Below are 17,032 nucleotides of genomic sequence, written 5' to 3' on the forward strand. Positions count from 1 at the left end.
GAGGACTTCACTGATAATACTGTCACAGACGCAGAGCAGATCGCCGCAAAGACTGCTATCATTTCCATTGAACTTTTACAAACACAAGGGAACCTGGAAGGTAGATAAGGACCTTGGGTAACAGTTTAGTTTAACGTGGGACACAATCCTGCATCCTACATGAACACATGACAAGTACATTTAGGACAAAAACATATTGTTTTTAAAGGATCGAAACATCGACTACTATAAACAGTTTACACGTTAATTGGACCTGATTAAAAAAGTGCAGTTACGGTTTCTCTAAGCTTGTTAGAAATTGTGCTCAATATTCCACAAGCTACCCCGTCTTGCCTGATATGTTTTTCTCCTAAATGTACTTGTCATGTGTTCATGTAGGAGGCAGGATTGTGTCCCACGTTATTGCTATGTTTGTATTTTTGTTCATTGACATTTTTGATTTATTAAATTGATTGTCCGGCTGGACACTCGCATTATAGTACTGATTTAAGTCTATAATTATCCTATTTACTTAACTGTTGCACTGTCCACTGTTCTAATGCTAAATTATTTCCATCGAGGCACCCATTGTCGCAGCGGAAGCACTCAATGTCGAAGGACATGCTGTTGAATAACTCCACGTGCAGACACGCTTCCACTGCTCCATCTTCAGAGTCACCAGCGGAACAACTCTCCTTCGCTACTCCCTTCTCACTTCTTCCAGCGCAGATCACGACAACAGTTATTCTTTCTGCTGTTCCCATTCAGGATCCTTTACCACCTCAGGATCAGTCTTCGAAGCCAAGATTGGTGCAAATAAGCACATCATAGTCTCCATTTACGAAGATGCCCATGATTGACCTTCCACCAGCACCAATCCACGACCCTTCACCACCATCTCTCTCCAGTAATAGCAGACAAACAAAAAGGTATAAGATGAATATCTGGATCGCCATTTCCTCTGCTGTATACTTTTTTGGATTTTTATTTGCCACGCACCCTAATTTAGTTAGTAATATCGCCTAAGAACACGTCCCCGGATGATCTTATCAATACGTTTCAGGATGTACTGACAAGAGGAGCACACACGCTTAATATTCTTAGAACCACCCTGATTTGCAAGTCCTGTTATTATGAAGATACTTCAATCGAGAGTAGCTACAAAACTGACCCTACCACTCGGTTTTGCAAAATTGGTGGAGAAATTCTGCTTAATAATAGTAATGAAACGCTATTGCCAGTTAAAAGCAAGTCAACTTCACAAAGTCAAATGAAATGCAAAGACACAGCCCCAAAACAGAAGCTAAAAAGAATAATAGTCACAGGTCATATAAAAGTGGCGCTCTAAAATTAACTGAACATTAAACAATCCAATAGCTTTCTAGACACAGATGCAAAAGTGTTTACAAATTTCCTTGTAAAGTTCATTGAATATCCACTCAAAATGAATATAAGCGCTTCCTTACAAACATGCCCTCAGAATGCATTAAATTCACGTTGCATCCATCTTTCTGTTAGCAATACAAGACATAGGCAGCTTATGTGAGAGCGCCTCGAGTCCTTGAACACACAATCTACAGGTGTCGCTGCTAATACCCGTATGATTAAGACATTTTTTAAATCCCAGTTACTGAAACTGCATGAACCTCATACAGACAAAACTCCCACTTATAGACGTGTGTCGGATTACAATCGTACTATAAGGATTCAGGACACATTCAGAATATTTCCTTGCAGGTAGGTAGAATTGTTCTGCACGGCATGACCTCTCCTGGACAGTGTTTCTTTAAACCTAGATCGAGCAGTGGTATAATCCTATTTCCGGAACAAAGACAGATTACGCATTGCCTTTGAGGAGTATCACGACTATGTAATTTGTGACTCATCTTTGCACTTTTTCACATATCAAGTTTTTCTGTGAACTTTTCTGTCCCTTTGTTACTCTGAAACCAGCTTTTTACTGAAACACATTCCTACATAGTTATAACCAGGAGAACAACAAACTGGTCCAAAAGCCATACATAAAGGGCTAAACTCTTTGCATCTTAGATTAATAAACAACCACTTTCGTGCTCCCCCTTGCAAGTTCCACGTCACGACTTGATGCAGGTGCACGGAAGCCGCTGAGTGCTTTTGTGGCTCTGCCTAGATGCTGCTTGCTACTTCCGTGTTCAATGGGTTGACCACCATTTGTTACAAACACTCCACTTTTCTAAAGTTTTCCATGAGTGTTGAAGTCCAACCATTGGGCTATTTAATCTAATTATGTCATCAGCATACTGCAGAATCCCTATACGTCATGAATCAATTTTGGAGGGAAAAGGTAAAAGCTGCCAAACACAAAACTGAATAACCCCTCAAGACATGGTTGTTAAGATAGGTCTGTTTTGAGCAAAACTCCAACAGCCTTGAAAGTGGGGGGTACATAGATCTAAAACAGACACAGTCCTCAAAGATTGGCTAGCATGATGTTTGAAGAATGCCCTTTAAGCTCCATTCCCAAAAAAAAGAAATAAAGACTCTAAAATAGACACCGACCAGATCAGAGCATCAGCAGCACAAATGGCATTTTTAGCTAATGTACAGCCCACACCGCATGTATAAAACAAGCAGGATTATTTTAAGTTATGCAATGTAAGTAAGTCTTGCAGAGAGGCTTTACAAGAAGGATTACACCAATCATCTACAGAAAGTCTCTTGATGTCCTCTACGAGAGGGGAACTTATCAAGTCCAAGTTATTGTCGGATAAATTAACTTTATTATTTAAATATAGGGGCTCACCGATTATGTAGCAGACGGTCCCGCCTAAGCACCAAGATATTCAAAAGTCAAATATTGAACCTCAGAATCAGTCTATTTTCTAGTAAATAAGAGCTGGCGCGCCCCTGGTGATCTCAAATCTAGCAGAGGAGGGATAGCCTCTGGGTTGCAAAATATCTGGGTCAGGGCAGAGCGCTCAGCGAAGCAAGTCTTTGCTCTAAATTATATTCCGCAGCAGGATCGCCATTTTCAGGGGAATGAGAGGCGAATAAACGACAGTTTAGCAACAAACATTCAAATTCCCGCTGAAAGGTTCTTCCACCTTGCTGTGCAGAGTCCAAGGAGCCCCTGGCACATTACCTGTGGGTGAGAGGTAATTAGACATTGTGGCCATGTGCACAGGAAAGTTCTGTTCATTTATACCCAAATCCTCAAAATAAAGTACATTTTTGAGGTTTTAACACCCTGGGAAAGATAGGCCTGCAGGTCAATGGCACACTGATGTCAAGTTATGTCAGGCCTGTGCCTTAATTCATAGTCAATATGGGCAAGCTTAGCCTGATGTTTGGTGTCAGCATGTGACCAGCTGCGGACTATCTCCACTGGAACAGTTGGCGATGCCAAATGAACTTCCTATGCTACTGGTAGACAGCACAACCCCACACGCTCTGCAAAGAAGGGTTCTCTTCATCAAGAAACCTTTGGAGCGCATCAAGGTAGGCGTAACAGCAACACTTCTGTGCCTATCCCACGTGCTGTTGTACTTCCAGTATGGAACGCAACGTAAGTTCACTAGCTTTAATGGCATCAGATGGAAGAAGCTTCAAAGCTCCCTGTGTGCTTTGGGGGTTGAGCAGTATCATTTTTAGCCACTGCCCACAAGGCATGCAAATCCTCTGTTTAAGAGGCAAGAGGCAATGACTCTCACACCATGCCAGGCACTCTGAAGTGAATATGTTTCGGCCCCAGGTGTTCAATATTGTGACCTCCTGCCAGGGTGGACTGAAGAGAAGGCCTTAGCTGAAGAGACCTTGATGGGGGAGAGGAGTGGCGCAGCGGCCAGAGTGGCTGACTCCGGGGCGAGGGGCTCATAGTTCGAAACCCGGCGGCAGCTCAGATCAGCACCATGTGATTCTGGGCAAAAGCTCACTTAATCTCCCCGATGGCCCCCAGCGCTTTGAGACCCTTAGGGATGATTTGTTCATGCTTTACAAATACCGGATTGATTGATCGACTCCCGGGATGCAATTGGCTGTCTTTTGTAAAAGCCAAACACGGTTTCACTTCCACCATCTTAGTCAGGCAGAATTCTTCGAGTCCTGTGCACAGTGGGTTCAGACCTTCGTTCAGAGGAGCAGGATCTGATCTTGAAGATGCAGGAATTTGTATACTTTAAGCTACTGTAGACGAGAATAAGACAGAAGGACATGAAGGACACTTGGGAATGATGCAGTGTGAATGGAAATAACTCAGTGTGATGAACAGAGAACTGGCAGTCCATGATTTGCATTTTATAAATCCCTCTACGGTGATAAAGGGATGGTTTCTCACATAAAAGAGCAGATCAGTGATGCTGTGGCACACTGTAGTTTAAAGTGCCCGCTGAACTCTCCAGGGTCAATCAATCAATCAGGGAAATTGTAAGCGCGCTACTCACCCGTGAGGGTCTCGAGGCGCGGGGGTGGGGGTTCAGCAGTTCGGTTCAGTCAAAGAGCCAGGTCTTGAGGGTCTTTCTGAAGGTGTTCAGCGAGGGGGCGCATCTGATGTCGCTTTAGTGCTCATTCCAGGTCTTGGCAGCGATGTAGGTTAACACTCTTCCCCCTGTCCTGGCTCTGCGGGTGCGCGGGATTTCGGCGAGGTTGGTGGATCGGAGGTTTCTTTTGGGTACGTGGTAGGCAGGTACGGGGTTTATGGCTTAGAGTGACACGTTCATGTGGTTTGTCCAGTTTCTCCAGCTGCCACCTTGTACTCTCCAAGGATTGGGTAATATTCCAATATAATACGGTGTGGAACGAGATCTACAGATTTGTCCCATCCACAGCTGGGATAGGAGGAGCACAGTTTTTGCACATTTCCTCCCTGATCACCACAAGTGTTAATCTCTTTATCCAGACTTTATGAGGGCGCAGCTGCAGCCCTGTGCCTGGTCACTAGAAATCTGAAAAAGACACCACAGCCAGATCTGGTGCACTTCCATCACAGAGGCAGGTTTGTGCTTTGGTGTCTCTGTGGACATTTGTTAGACTCCTTCATGGATTATCAAGAGAGACAACAACCTCTGATCATGTCCCATGCCTTCTACGTCTCAGATTAATGTCCATTTACGATGCTGATTGATTCTGGTTAGCTGGGAGTGTAGCAAAGGGGTGCTCAAAGGGATAGCAAAGCTGATTAAACAAAGGTTGCAACTAAACGAGGAACATTACAATGCCACCCTCTCTTCAAATGCAAGTGTCATTTTTTAGAGAGAACACAGGAGGCAAATGGACCTTCTTTTCTGCACAAACTGAGTGTAAATCTCTCAGAAATGAAGAGGGACGAAATGAGAATTTATTAATACCAACACCCAAGCCTGCATGACATACCAAGGAAAGAGGAGGGCTGCTTTTGAACAAGCACCCCTGGAAGTCAACAGTGAGGTTTAGTAAATGAACAGCATCAGGGGTCAATAGTGCCCCATGATCATTCCACAACTGAATATGTGCCCAACACATTCCTCACACAGGGAACAAGGGGTGGCAGGAATGTACGCTGTTTGGCCCTATAGACGTTCTCAAAACCACTAAACCTAAAGCAGATTTTCAACTTCCTAACTGGAAAGCGCTTTATAATTGTTCTAAATTTACCCACCTCCCAAAGACATGTCACAAACAAAACCCAGAGAAAAGTAAAAATGCCTGGCTCCTGAAACAGTTTCAGCAAGACCGCATGAATGGCATCGCTCTAGAGGAGATTTACTGCTAGCGATTATTCGGCCATTTCTTGTCCGCATCACCTGACCTCAAATAGCAAACTGGCATCTAGGTGAACTCACATTATACAGAACTCAACCCATCAGTCTACTGAAGTTGAACACTCGGACATGATCCTACAAAATCCAAACGCAAAACACTGCATCAAAGAAAAGCTTAAACGCTGGGAATATATCACAAAAAAACAGAACCGACTGCTTCTAACGCCCCATATTCACAAGTAAGCACGCGTATTGCAGATTAAGCAAGGTCCCATCATGGTTATAAATCCTGCTTGCAAGGCATCAGCAGAGTAGAGAGTGTGGCAGATGGTTAGTAGAGAAGCAGAGAAAGAACATTTAAAGCACACATCTGTCTATCAAAGGTAGACGGCCCACCTCAGCGTCCCGGAGCCGCCGCTCAAACCATCCCTTGGCGCTCTCCAGGGACTGGATCTGCAGTCGGAGCTCCTCTACCGTCTGCTGCAGGCTCTCCAACTCCCGGCTACGTGCCTGCAACAAGGAAGTGGAGCAGTCAGGGGAACTGTCTTAGCAGACGATGCAACAACTTATTTCAGGATCTGGGTGCAGAAGGGCAGAGACTAAACCATTGCATACTCTCAGGATGAGCAACTGCCTGCACACAAGATCAGGAGCAGGCACTCTGACTATATCTCTGTGAACTGTGTTAAATGAAAAGTGCTAAGGCAAGAGCACTACGGCGTAAAAGATTCCCAGAGCTTTAGCAGCAGGGGCCGCTGCAGAGCATGCCTCCCCGCACCAACTCCACCAGACCAGATGGTGCTTCAGAAGCATCCCCTCTAGAGCAGCCTCCTACGCATGCCGTGCATCTCCAGTTCTTATGGCGCGGTGAGGCTCACCTCGAGATGGAGTGGCACCAGCGGCGCCATTCAGAGTGAGACCAATAGTTAGTGGATAAAGCTTTCCAGTGCCAGTGGACTCCCCTCGCCCACCCCCTTGAGCTGCCCTTCACCTGTTTCACCGTACCAGTGCCACATTCTTAACCTGGCCCTCACTTTCTCCTCTCTGTTACCTTCTCACTCTACAGCGGGCCTTCAATCGCTTTCAGTTTACCTCTGAGCCTTCAGAGGGCTTTTGGTCTTTCAGAGTTGATTAGCAAACCTTGCTCCCTGTTCTTTCTTACCCTGCTTCTGTCCTCGTTCTCCACTCCACGTGCTCTCTTACCTGACCCTTCTTACAGTCTCTCCTCCCCAGACTTTTTAACACTGGGCTACCTAAGAGTATCTTTTCCCTGTATGATATCATCATGATATCAGAACCCTAGCTCCCCACTGTGCACCAGCCCTCGATCTGACCTAGCCGAACAGCATTTCCTTCCGGCACATTCTCTCTTTGACGGTGGCCTTTAGCCTCTCGTCCTTGTTTCGTATCACCTTGAACAGCTCCTCAATCTCTCCTCCAGGTCCTTCCATCTTCTCACACTGAGCTGGCTACTCACTCTCTCCGCCACACATCATCTTGTCGTGAGCCGCGACTCACTCTATCTTGACCCAGCCGCACCACCTATTCCTGACCTTTGAGTCAATCCATCCTCCTGGCACTTCTGCAACATGAGCCTGACCCTCACTCGCCTCCACGTCCCATCACTGTGAGCTGCCCCCTCAGGTTTTCCTCCTTGTACTTTCCTTTTTGCCCTTCAGCTGACCCCTAATCTTTCCTTCCTGTACCTTCTCATTACTACTCGGACTGTCACTCTTTTACACGTCCCTCCCCTGAGCTGCCACTCAGGATGATCCACGACCCAGCACCATCTCATCCTGACCTATTCCTCTGTTTAACCTCCATGCAATTTCTCACCCTGAGATTGCTCCTCAGACCATCTTCTCATACCAGGTTACCCCCTTAGTCTTTCCTTCCTGTACCCCACTTCCCCCTTACATGAACCCTTGTCTGTCTGATCCATACTTTCTCGCCCTGAGACGGCCACTCAGTCTCTCCTCCCAGCAACATGTCACCCTGATCTGGGGGCTCAGCCTTTGCTCTCTGCACATTTTCATCCATCAGCAGTCCTTCACTCTTCCCAGGTCTTCTCACAGTCAGCTAGGCCTGCAATCTCCTCCCCAGAAATGTTGACCCTCACCTGCCCCTGCCTCCCATGCTACCCTATCCATAAATATTTCCTCCATGTACCTCTTCATCATGAACCTGCCCCTTAATATTTATTATAAGCACCTTCTTCCGAGTTGCCCTTCAATTATCTCCACATATTCTCATCCTGAACTGGCCCCCTCAAGTCTTTCCGTTTTGGTCCTCTTCGCCCTCAGCTGACCCATCTGACTCTTCTCACTGCACCTTCTTGCCAGCCAGCTGGCTTCTGATCTCTGCTTCCCAAACTTCTTCATTCTGAGCTGACATATTCATCTCTTCCCCATCCCGTACATTTCCATCCTGAACGTATCCTCTGTCTCTTCTCTCCCTGTACTTCACAATGTTCAACAGACTCCTCAGATTCCCACGTACCTTCTCGTCCCTCAGCTGGACCCTCAGGTCCTCCTCACCGCGGTTTTTCTCCTCGTGCAGCTCGCGCAGCTCCTTCTCGTACTTGGCACGGATTCCCAGCACCTCTTTCTCGTGATGCAGCTTCACGTTACCCAAGTCCTCCTTGTGTCTCGTCTTTTCCTTCTGCATCTCAATGGCCATCTCGTCCAACATGGCCTTCCGTTTATCCGCACTCTTGGCCAAAAAGAGGGAAATATTAGGACCTTTGGCCATATGTATGTGGTATTTATCTAGCACTAACCTAACTGCAGGCATCGGAGTGCTATATGTAGCCAGAGACAAAAAAGGATACAAACAGAGAGCTTTTCCAGGGCAGAGGGAAGGGGAATTGCTGACCTCTGAAAGCTACAAGCCCACAAAATGTGGCTTTGTACTGCTTTCTACAATACATGACTCTACTTATAGGAGTGGCGTCAAAAAAATAAAAATTTGAGTTGGCTGGCCAGGAAATGAATCAGACCTTGCAGATTACACCCATATCTCTGGGGTAGATGCACTGACCGACCGAGCTATCTAACAGGGAAGGCAGAATCAAGGAGAGAAACCCTGGAGAAAGTGCTCAGATATGCATAAAAGATACCGAGAGACAGGCCTAGTATTGTCCTGGCAGGAATTATCTTCCTAAAGTACCTCTAAGTACTTCATATGGCGAAAGAAAAAGGCTACTTACTTTAACTTCAGACCTTCAACAAACGTATCACTCATTGATTCACATGCGTAAACAGTCTCTGTCATCAAGCTAGGAATCCTTGGTAACCAATGTTCAATAACAGTGTCCTTCTTCACAACAACAATGAAAAAGCAATACATGTATATAACCTATCCACCTCCATATGAGACATGATCAGAGGTATAGGCACCCATATCTACTCCCCTCAGAAGCCAAAATTGCCAGATGATCCTAAACTTGTTAATTGTGGAAATGGATAGCTGAGTCTTATTAAGTAGAAGCTGAGAAAGGAAAGTGGCTTGTGAATCCAGGAAAGATACCAATGCTGAAGAACTGGTGTTACAGGTATGGGTTTATTGTTCTTCAGCATTAGATCTTTCATAGATTCACAGGCTTGAAAGTAGACTTCATATGCAGTACAAATTATGACCAAACTTCTAGGAAGGTGGGAATAAAACCAGATTCTACAAACAAATTAATTACAGGATACCACCAGTCTCACTGCTGTTTCTGCTTTTGGCTTGATCTCCGTGCAGTAATGTTTGGCAAACACATGAGTTAACTTCCATGTCATGATATCACACATGTGCCTAAGCAAACAGCGGCTCCCTGCTCACCTTCCTCTTTTAGAACCAGCTCAGACCCTGCCACTGATAGGTCTGCTCACTGTCTTATGAGCTAGCTGAGCTAGTATAATGCACAAAACAAACCATTTCCAAGTCCTTGTTTCGTAAAGGACTTCCTCTTTTTACATAACTAAAGGTCACTAAGAGGTTTTTCAGTCTTATGAAAATTGTCAGTCCACTGATGATAACATTTCAAGCATATATTGAGTTCTTGGGAATGTGGTGACCTCTCAGCCACAGTAATAGGATATGGGAAAAAAGATGTTACCACAACTGTTGATTTATATTAAGATGGTACCTTGAGTATGAAACCGGGGTTAGTTCTGAGATCTACTTTATCTTTGTAAAAATGTAAATATAGTTCTCTTCTAGAGAGCATGCATCCCACCAACTGATCTGTGGATTTGTAGTTAAGCTCAAACGGAGTCTTTATCAATGCCTCCAGAACTTTATTCAATGCACATGAAGCGAAAATTCTAGCCATGGGCAGGAAAGATCCTTACAGACGTTTAATGAATTTTGTAACTCTCCTTGTTGAGAATAGAGAACACAGGTCTGGTCTTATCAAATAGCGCGAGACAGCTACCAAACGTACTCTGACCAAAGAATAACAGTCTTACGTTTCTTAGGTGCAGAAGATAACAAAGATTGGTGAAGAGGCATGCTCGATGGATCTATATTCTTGCATAGGAAGAGCCTGGCTGCAAAGCCTTTTCCATTTCATTCAATAGGATTTAAGAGTAGAAGTTGCCCAAGCTCTAATATCTCACAATTATCATTTGGAATATACAATACACCACATTCTACTGCCTGAAGTTCCTAGCTGTGGGGTGTAAGGAGTGAAGACTGCAATCCAAACTCTGTGCATTGAGCGGTAGCAAGAGACGAGTTGTCTTGAAGTGCAACAGTCTTGACAGGCACTGAGGGATTTGAAAGAAAGCAGTATGTCCGCTTTCCACTGTCCAGTTGCCATTCGTGAGTGTCTGACATTGGAGAGCATCTGCACAGACAGTCTCCGACACTGCCACACATTGTGAATATGGATCTTCATTGTTTTCCTATGACCTACAACCAGAGTTTTTGGGCTTCCAGTATAAATAGGAATCATCGCCCCCAACCTCCCCCGTTTGCATGTGTGGTACATCATTAACACCCAAGAGTTTCTCAGAGAGGAGAGATAGGACTTAACCGCTAATCTCACTGCCCGGGGCTCTAATAGATTACTGTGAAGTCTGGATTCCACTAGACACCATCTTCGCCTTACAGGCCAGTCATTAAAATGAGCCTCCTTTTCAAGGCGAGAGATATCTTTTGTCGAGAACACTCATGATCTGAATGAATCAGTAACTGGCCAGCTAATATATGACAAATAATGAAAGATTCAGTGAGTTTGTGGACAAGAAATGAGAATTCCTTCTCTGTCCATTAACTTAGTGAATCTTTCATTTTTTTTATGTTGATTTTATTGTTCCAATCCCCTCCTTCCGGCATCACTGTGCACTTAGGTCTTCTGGGGCTGGTCTCCTCTGTAGGCAGCATTGAGGAATCATGATGCCTTGCAGCACAATAACATCTTTAATTTTCGCACCGTCACTATGTCTTGTGTTTGGGCTAAAAAAGCAATTTGTTGTTGCTCGACACCTCTCCTTTGATAGAAAGCCCTTCACCCTACGTATGACTATTTCTGCTTGGAGGAAAATCAAATTGTTCAATAGGAACAGAGCGGATTTCTTTATATTTATTGCGAGACCTAGTGCAGCATAGAGTGTCGCTGTCCTTTGAAAAGCGTTGCAGGCATGAAGATACGAGGGTGCCTTGATCAGCCATCCACGAAGTTAGGGTAAACTGACAGAACCAGCACTGTAGACTACTGGGGTACTACACTTGGTGAAAATTCTTGGTGTAGATTTCAGGCCAAATGGGAGCACTTCGAACTGAAAATGAAGGCCAGTTACCTTAAGGCTCAGGTTCTATCGTGTGACTGAGAGGATGCCTATTTCTTCGTTTTTTCAGGGATTTCTTTAATCTTCACAATCTAAAGTTGGACGCAAACCTACAGACGGTCTGACTATAGGAACAATTTAAAATAAAATCACTGCGGTCTCGGGCCTTGTGGTACAAAATCTACAGCTCCTTTGAAAAATAGCTTTGATCCCTCCCTATTCCTCTAGGAGAAGGATGCGAACCTCTTTTTACAGTGACTGATCTGCATAAATTCTGAAATGTGTCCCATCTTCACAATGTGAAGTACACATTTGTCAGATGGAAATTCCTGTCATGCTTCTTACAAAAACTGCATCCTCCCCCTGGCAGGTAGGGTCAACTAAGTGAGGGAAAGTATGAAGAAGTCCTGTTCAGTGGCCTCCTGTGCGCCTCTGGTTCAACCTACTAGAGTGGCCTCTTGGTTGCCGACTCAGCTGACAGTAATATTGTTGAGAACCAGATAGCCTTGCTTGACAAAAGTTGTTATAATGATAACATTTTTTATAACATTTCCTGTATGACTCTCTGCAATGCACCCTACAGCTTTCAAATGTCTGCATTTGTTTTGATGGTTTGAAGCGCTATCAACCACCTTCTTGTCAAAGACAAAGATACCATCACATGGCATATCTAGGACAGGGGCTTGAAGGGCTTTTCAATCATCTGCATTGCTTCGTACCACCAGCACTGTCTATCCATTTAAAACTCACTGTAGATGAATCCAATACAGCATCCTCGAGAAGGAGGATGCCATCTCCTCTTTTTTTACTTTAGTGCGGCCTTAGATTGACACTGGTCTTCCTCTGACAGCTCTTTGATGAACAGCTCCACCTCAAACTGTATTGGCGGTCAGACCTGTACCAATAAGCTGATGTTTTGGCAACTTTGATAGAACGGTCAGGCAGCACATTGACTCTCTCACCCCTGGAATCCTACTTTGACACTTTATCTGGTGGATCTGCACACTGTGTAGGTGGACAAAAGCCCCAACATACCCCAATATTTGTAGGAACTAGACGACAATGTAAACCTCCTTTGCACAGCATCTAACACAGCAGAATGTGTTTTCACTTGGCGTAGGAGAAATGTATGCACATTGTCAGGTGATTTACACTTTGTCAATTTTAGAACTCCTCTGAAGATATACAAGGGGAAGAACTGTCAATCTTGTATATCTTCCTTTCATCACATTTGTCAAATCTCTTAGGAAGAGATTCTTTTGATGTTCTCTTTGCCACTGTTGATACGTAATGAGGGATATCAGTGTAGAACTGCTCTTGTGAAAGTATTCAGAATGTCTTTCCGGAAGAAAGTGGAGCAATGTTTTGCCATTGTGCAACATTCCGTCCATCATCTTGTGTGTTTTGCTGTTCACCCTATGTGGGAAGGGTATGCCCAGACGTGGGTCCCGTGCTCACTAAGACACTGGAGTCAAGCTATCCTGGCTGATGAAGGCTGATAAGCCAGAAACCGGTCCTAGGATGCTTGATTCCGGTCCAGGGAAGACATGGCTTGGCAGTTCGGGCTGGACTGTTCCCATGAGGCACAGGGTCAAGGCTGATTTGCATATGGCCAGGTCTCAACTGGGGTGGCTTGGTGAGCAAAATAACGATAGATTAAACCCAGATCTGTGACTGGGGGTGAATGTTTTGCCATTGTGCAACATTCTGTCCATCATCTTGTGTGTTTTGCATAGCTCAGCTCTTGACAGTTCTGTTCATGGCGATGTTCAGTAAAAATATGTCAGCTAGAGCCTCTTCGGGGAGTAGAGATGGGAGCCCATCCCTCTGATTGGCCAGAGTTTGAGTCATATACAGAAGTGAATGGGTGGGTGGTCTATGGCTTTTCCAATGGTGTTTTGCACAAGTGCACTGCTACTGAACATTTCACAACACGGGATCCTAGCACGACAACAGGAAATATTCAAACATGTGAAAATATATAAAGAGCCAATGCTGAAGAATAGAGAGAATTCAATTTACATAAACTTTGAAATATGAATGCCAGTATTCACCCTGTAACAAAAACATGTGCAACTGCTTGTTTAAAAGCATTAGTCAATGTATTGTCTCACAAGGCACAGTGCAAGTTTCATAGCTGAAATAAAAGGATGGCCTGCCGAGCGAGAATGCGATCTATGAGCAGAGCTATTTGTTAATCTCAGAGCCAGAGAAGCAGGAGGTACTGCAGGTCAGATGGTAGGACACATTTTCCCAGTTAGGCCGCTGTGGGTTCACACAAATGTGTATGTGGACTCCGATTCCATCAGCTCACACTCTAATGTCTACAGGCTCACAAGCAAATATCCACGGGCTCACCCATGTGGTTCCATGTCCAGTACGTCAGAAGCAAAGACTTTTCTGCCCATATGTTTAAGCTTCTTTGTCTCTATCACGATGCGCTGTACAGAAGGCATTCGGTATGTGCTTCAAGGAGGGCATTAGTACAACCAGACTTTGCAGGGATGAGTGAGACAACAAAAAATTAGGGGTCCAACCTAGAAGGCCTATAGCGCCTGGCAATCTGTCTACAAACTGCTGGTCCTAAAAAAGGGTTTCACCACTGCAAGAATGGCTGGGTTCAAGTGGGCCTCAAAATGGAAACATGGGTTCTGCCACTGAGGAGGTGAGTTGCAAGATCTCACACAAAATGTTAGGCTAGTCACATTTTGCAAGTCCAGATAGAAGCCAACATCAGTATTAGAATTGGGAAGTAGGGTATCCGACTCCGAATGATCTTCCTCTGTGAGGCCATAATCTTTGTCAGGCACTTGGAGAGATACTTTTCCACAAAGGAAAGTCCAGGGAAACACCTGTGCTGCACTTAGGGGTTGTTAGGGACATAAATGGCCTCCATCTGGGCCTTCAGGAATGGTATGGTCTCACATCTGAAAGTTTTGCTGTGGCTCCTCAGCTTCAGGTGAAGTACAGTAACTTCTTGAAGGCTCTCGCCAGCTCAAGGGCAGGGATCTTGTGGCCCCAACGTGAGCCCATGTCTGTGCTATTTACTGTGTCTTACTGTATCGGAGTTTCTAAATGATACTAACTGCCAGTGAAACCATTAATACTTAACATTGCTACTGAAGGCTAGTCAAGTACCTAAAAGGGAGTAAAACCTGGGCACTGAATTGGAGTGCATGGACCAATATGTGGGCCTGGGGACCAGTGGAGAACAATCGTACCTTTCTAGCCTCCTCTAAATCCTGCAGCAGCCGCTCCTTCTCCTGCCCGAGCTCCTGCAGCTGCTCTGACAGACGAGTGTTTGCTCGAAGTGACTCCTGCAGAAAGAGAAGACAGAAGTTAAAGAAAATGAGAGCAAATAGGGCAAACGAAAAAGAGGGACCCCAAGAAAGCTGGAAGGAAAGGGGTCCTTCCACTGTCAGCAGCCAGGCAGGGCAATTTGTCACTAATTGGAGCAGTCTGTACAGTTAATATCAATATATTCTTCATCAAGATGATTGGTAGTCACACACATTTACCTTCCACAGCCACTTATATTGCCCCTGCCCATTACTCCACCCCCAGAACTGTTGCCTATCAGTACCCATCAGAGGCTCTGGGCTGGTGTATGTTCTTTCCAACACCTTTTGTTTCGCTCCAAGGACAGTTAGTTCCTTCACTGCAGTCAGACACATTGTTAACACCGGTGGGCGCCGCATGTAGCACAACCCTGATGTGTGCAGCAGAAGTACTTCTCCTTGAAACCCTCCAAGAAAGAGTGCCTCATCTTGATGCAATGAGTGAGAAGCTACTTTGAGCTTTTGAAAGGCTAACACAACTTTAAAAAGAGTTGGACAGTAACATATCTACAGTGCTACAACGGGTCTTTGTTTTGTATGCCAAGAGCTCCAACGCAAGGCCTCCAGGCCCATATTAGCAATTTACTTCAAATATATATAAACACGCATACACATACATTAATAGTAAACTTGTAAATGAAACATCTAAAAGTGTTAAGGATGTCCTATTCCCCTTGGAGGTTCTGCGAGAGGCCAGGCCTTCTGTGTCTCAGAGGAGAGGGCATTGTTCCTCAAAGGGGCAGGATGGGTGAAGCCACTGGGAGGCAGAGAGGCTAAAGACAGATACAGTGCAATGCACATCCTTCATGGCTCTTTCCAGGCCGCCCAGTAGAAGATAATTGGAGCCTAAAGACAACATTAGCGTTTTCTCCAAGGTAATGTGTCTTTTTTTAAGACAAATTAGCATGCAAGCCATGGTGGAAAATAGGTTACCAAGGGAAGGGCACACCAATAGTGATCATCAACAATTTCTCTTGCACCAGCAGGAGACCAGTTTTGCTTTTTCAACAGAAATTTTGAGGATACTTTGGAGGTTCTCTAGATATTTAATGTGACTGTACATGCACGTCATGTTGTTCTAAGTATTTGAAGGAGATCTACTTTTGATAAGACTGTAGCTCAATTCTATTGTCAATAATCTCATATAACAACAAAGTGTAGTCAGTCTTCAGGGGTCCCGGGATTTTACCAGCAGCGTTTTGAGCTCCTTGACAAGTTGGTTCTGAAACTGTCAACCATTAAGAACATAACTAGTACAGCCCCGAGCTGTAACCGAAGCAGTGAACCCCACTCAACAGGTCAACGCACTACATATTAGCCCTGAGATATTCCAGCGCTAAGCAGCACACCAGCACAGGTCCACACAGAGACAGAGAGGCCTCTGGAGGTCAGTTATTCCCACCCTACTCTGAGCATCAACAGATGCCAGCTCAGAAACCGCATGGCCTCATTGGTCCAAGTACGGCCGCCTTCAGCCCCATTTCAACACTGCACACTCAATACGTAATGTTGACAAGGCTCTTGATGAACCGCTTCACAAACCTTGGATTTGAGTCTCAAGTGCTTAAAATTGACAAATACAGAGAGGGACTGCCCTGAGGGGCACATATTCTGAAACTAAAGGTAATATTCTAGTGATACCACCCAGAAATCATGTCAGCTGTTTGCTTTCTGATCACAGGCCTTCCAACCCTGGGCCCCTTTCTCTGGGATACCACTCAGCATTTCATGGGAAAATGCAGCTTACGCAGGTCTTTGTCTTCCAGGCAATTGGCTGTCACTAGCAGCTTCAGATCACCCAAACATTTCACACCTGAGGGAGTTTACATTTCCAAAGGCCCATTTTAGTTACAACAGCACATGATATGCTTTTATTGGAGGCTCTCCAGCTTCTAAAGAAGTATTTAAGAATACCTCTTGTGTAAAGTCTGTTCCAGGGACCTGCCTAGTAGCATAAAGTCTTACAATGACATCTTCCTACAGATTATCAACATGTTTATAACACTGCCACAAGGTGTGGCTGTCACAAACTGGTGCTGTTCCTAAGACTTTGAAACCTTAAGGTAAGCTAGGAAAGTAGTGAGAAGTTTCAATGAGTGCAGAGCTTTGAAAAACATGGCTTTCAGAGGGGTGAGAGTGGTCATTATTGAAAATTAAAACTGAAATGGCTCGTAATGATAAAAAAAGTTATGTACCAACAGCACTAGCTCTTGAGTATAAAACA

The 17,032-nt window shown here is 44.8% G+C and overlaps 1 protein-coding gene across 4 annotated transcripts in view; it reads right to left on the reverse strand.

Moving 5' to 3' along the window:
- GRIPAP1 (GRIP1 associated protein 1) overlaps nucleotides 1–17,032 on the reverse strand; it is a 395,004-nt gene that overhangs the window by 242,517 nt on the left and 135,455 nt on the right. For all 4 annotated transcript variants that reach the window (XR_015300640.1, XM_086940304.1, XM_086940303.1 and 1 more), the window contains 3 exons: nucleotides 14,692–14,787; nucleotides 8,193–8,405; nucleotides 6,090–6,203 (listed from right to left, as the gene is read on the reverse strand). Coding sequence is in view for 3 of the 4 variants with exons in the window: in XM_086940304.1 (XP_086796430.1) it covers nucleotides 6,090–6,203; nucleotides 8,193–8,405; nucleotides 14,692–14,787 (423 nt within the window). In the remaining variant the exon portion in view is untranslated. The remainder of the gene's footprint in view (nucleotides 1–6,089; nucleotides 6,204–8,192; nucleotides 8,406–14,691; nucleotides 14,788–17,032) is intronic.

This window comes from Lissotriton vulgaris, chromosome 10 (assembly GCF_964263255.1).
Source record: "Lissotriton vulgaris chromosome 10, aLisVul1.2, whole genome shotgun sequence".
Taxonomy (NCBI): Eukaryota; Metazoa; Chordata; class Amphibia; order Caudata; family Salamandridae; genus Lissotriton; species Lissotriton vulgaris.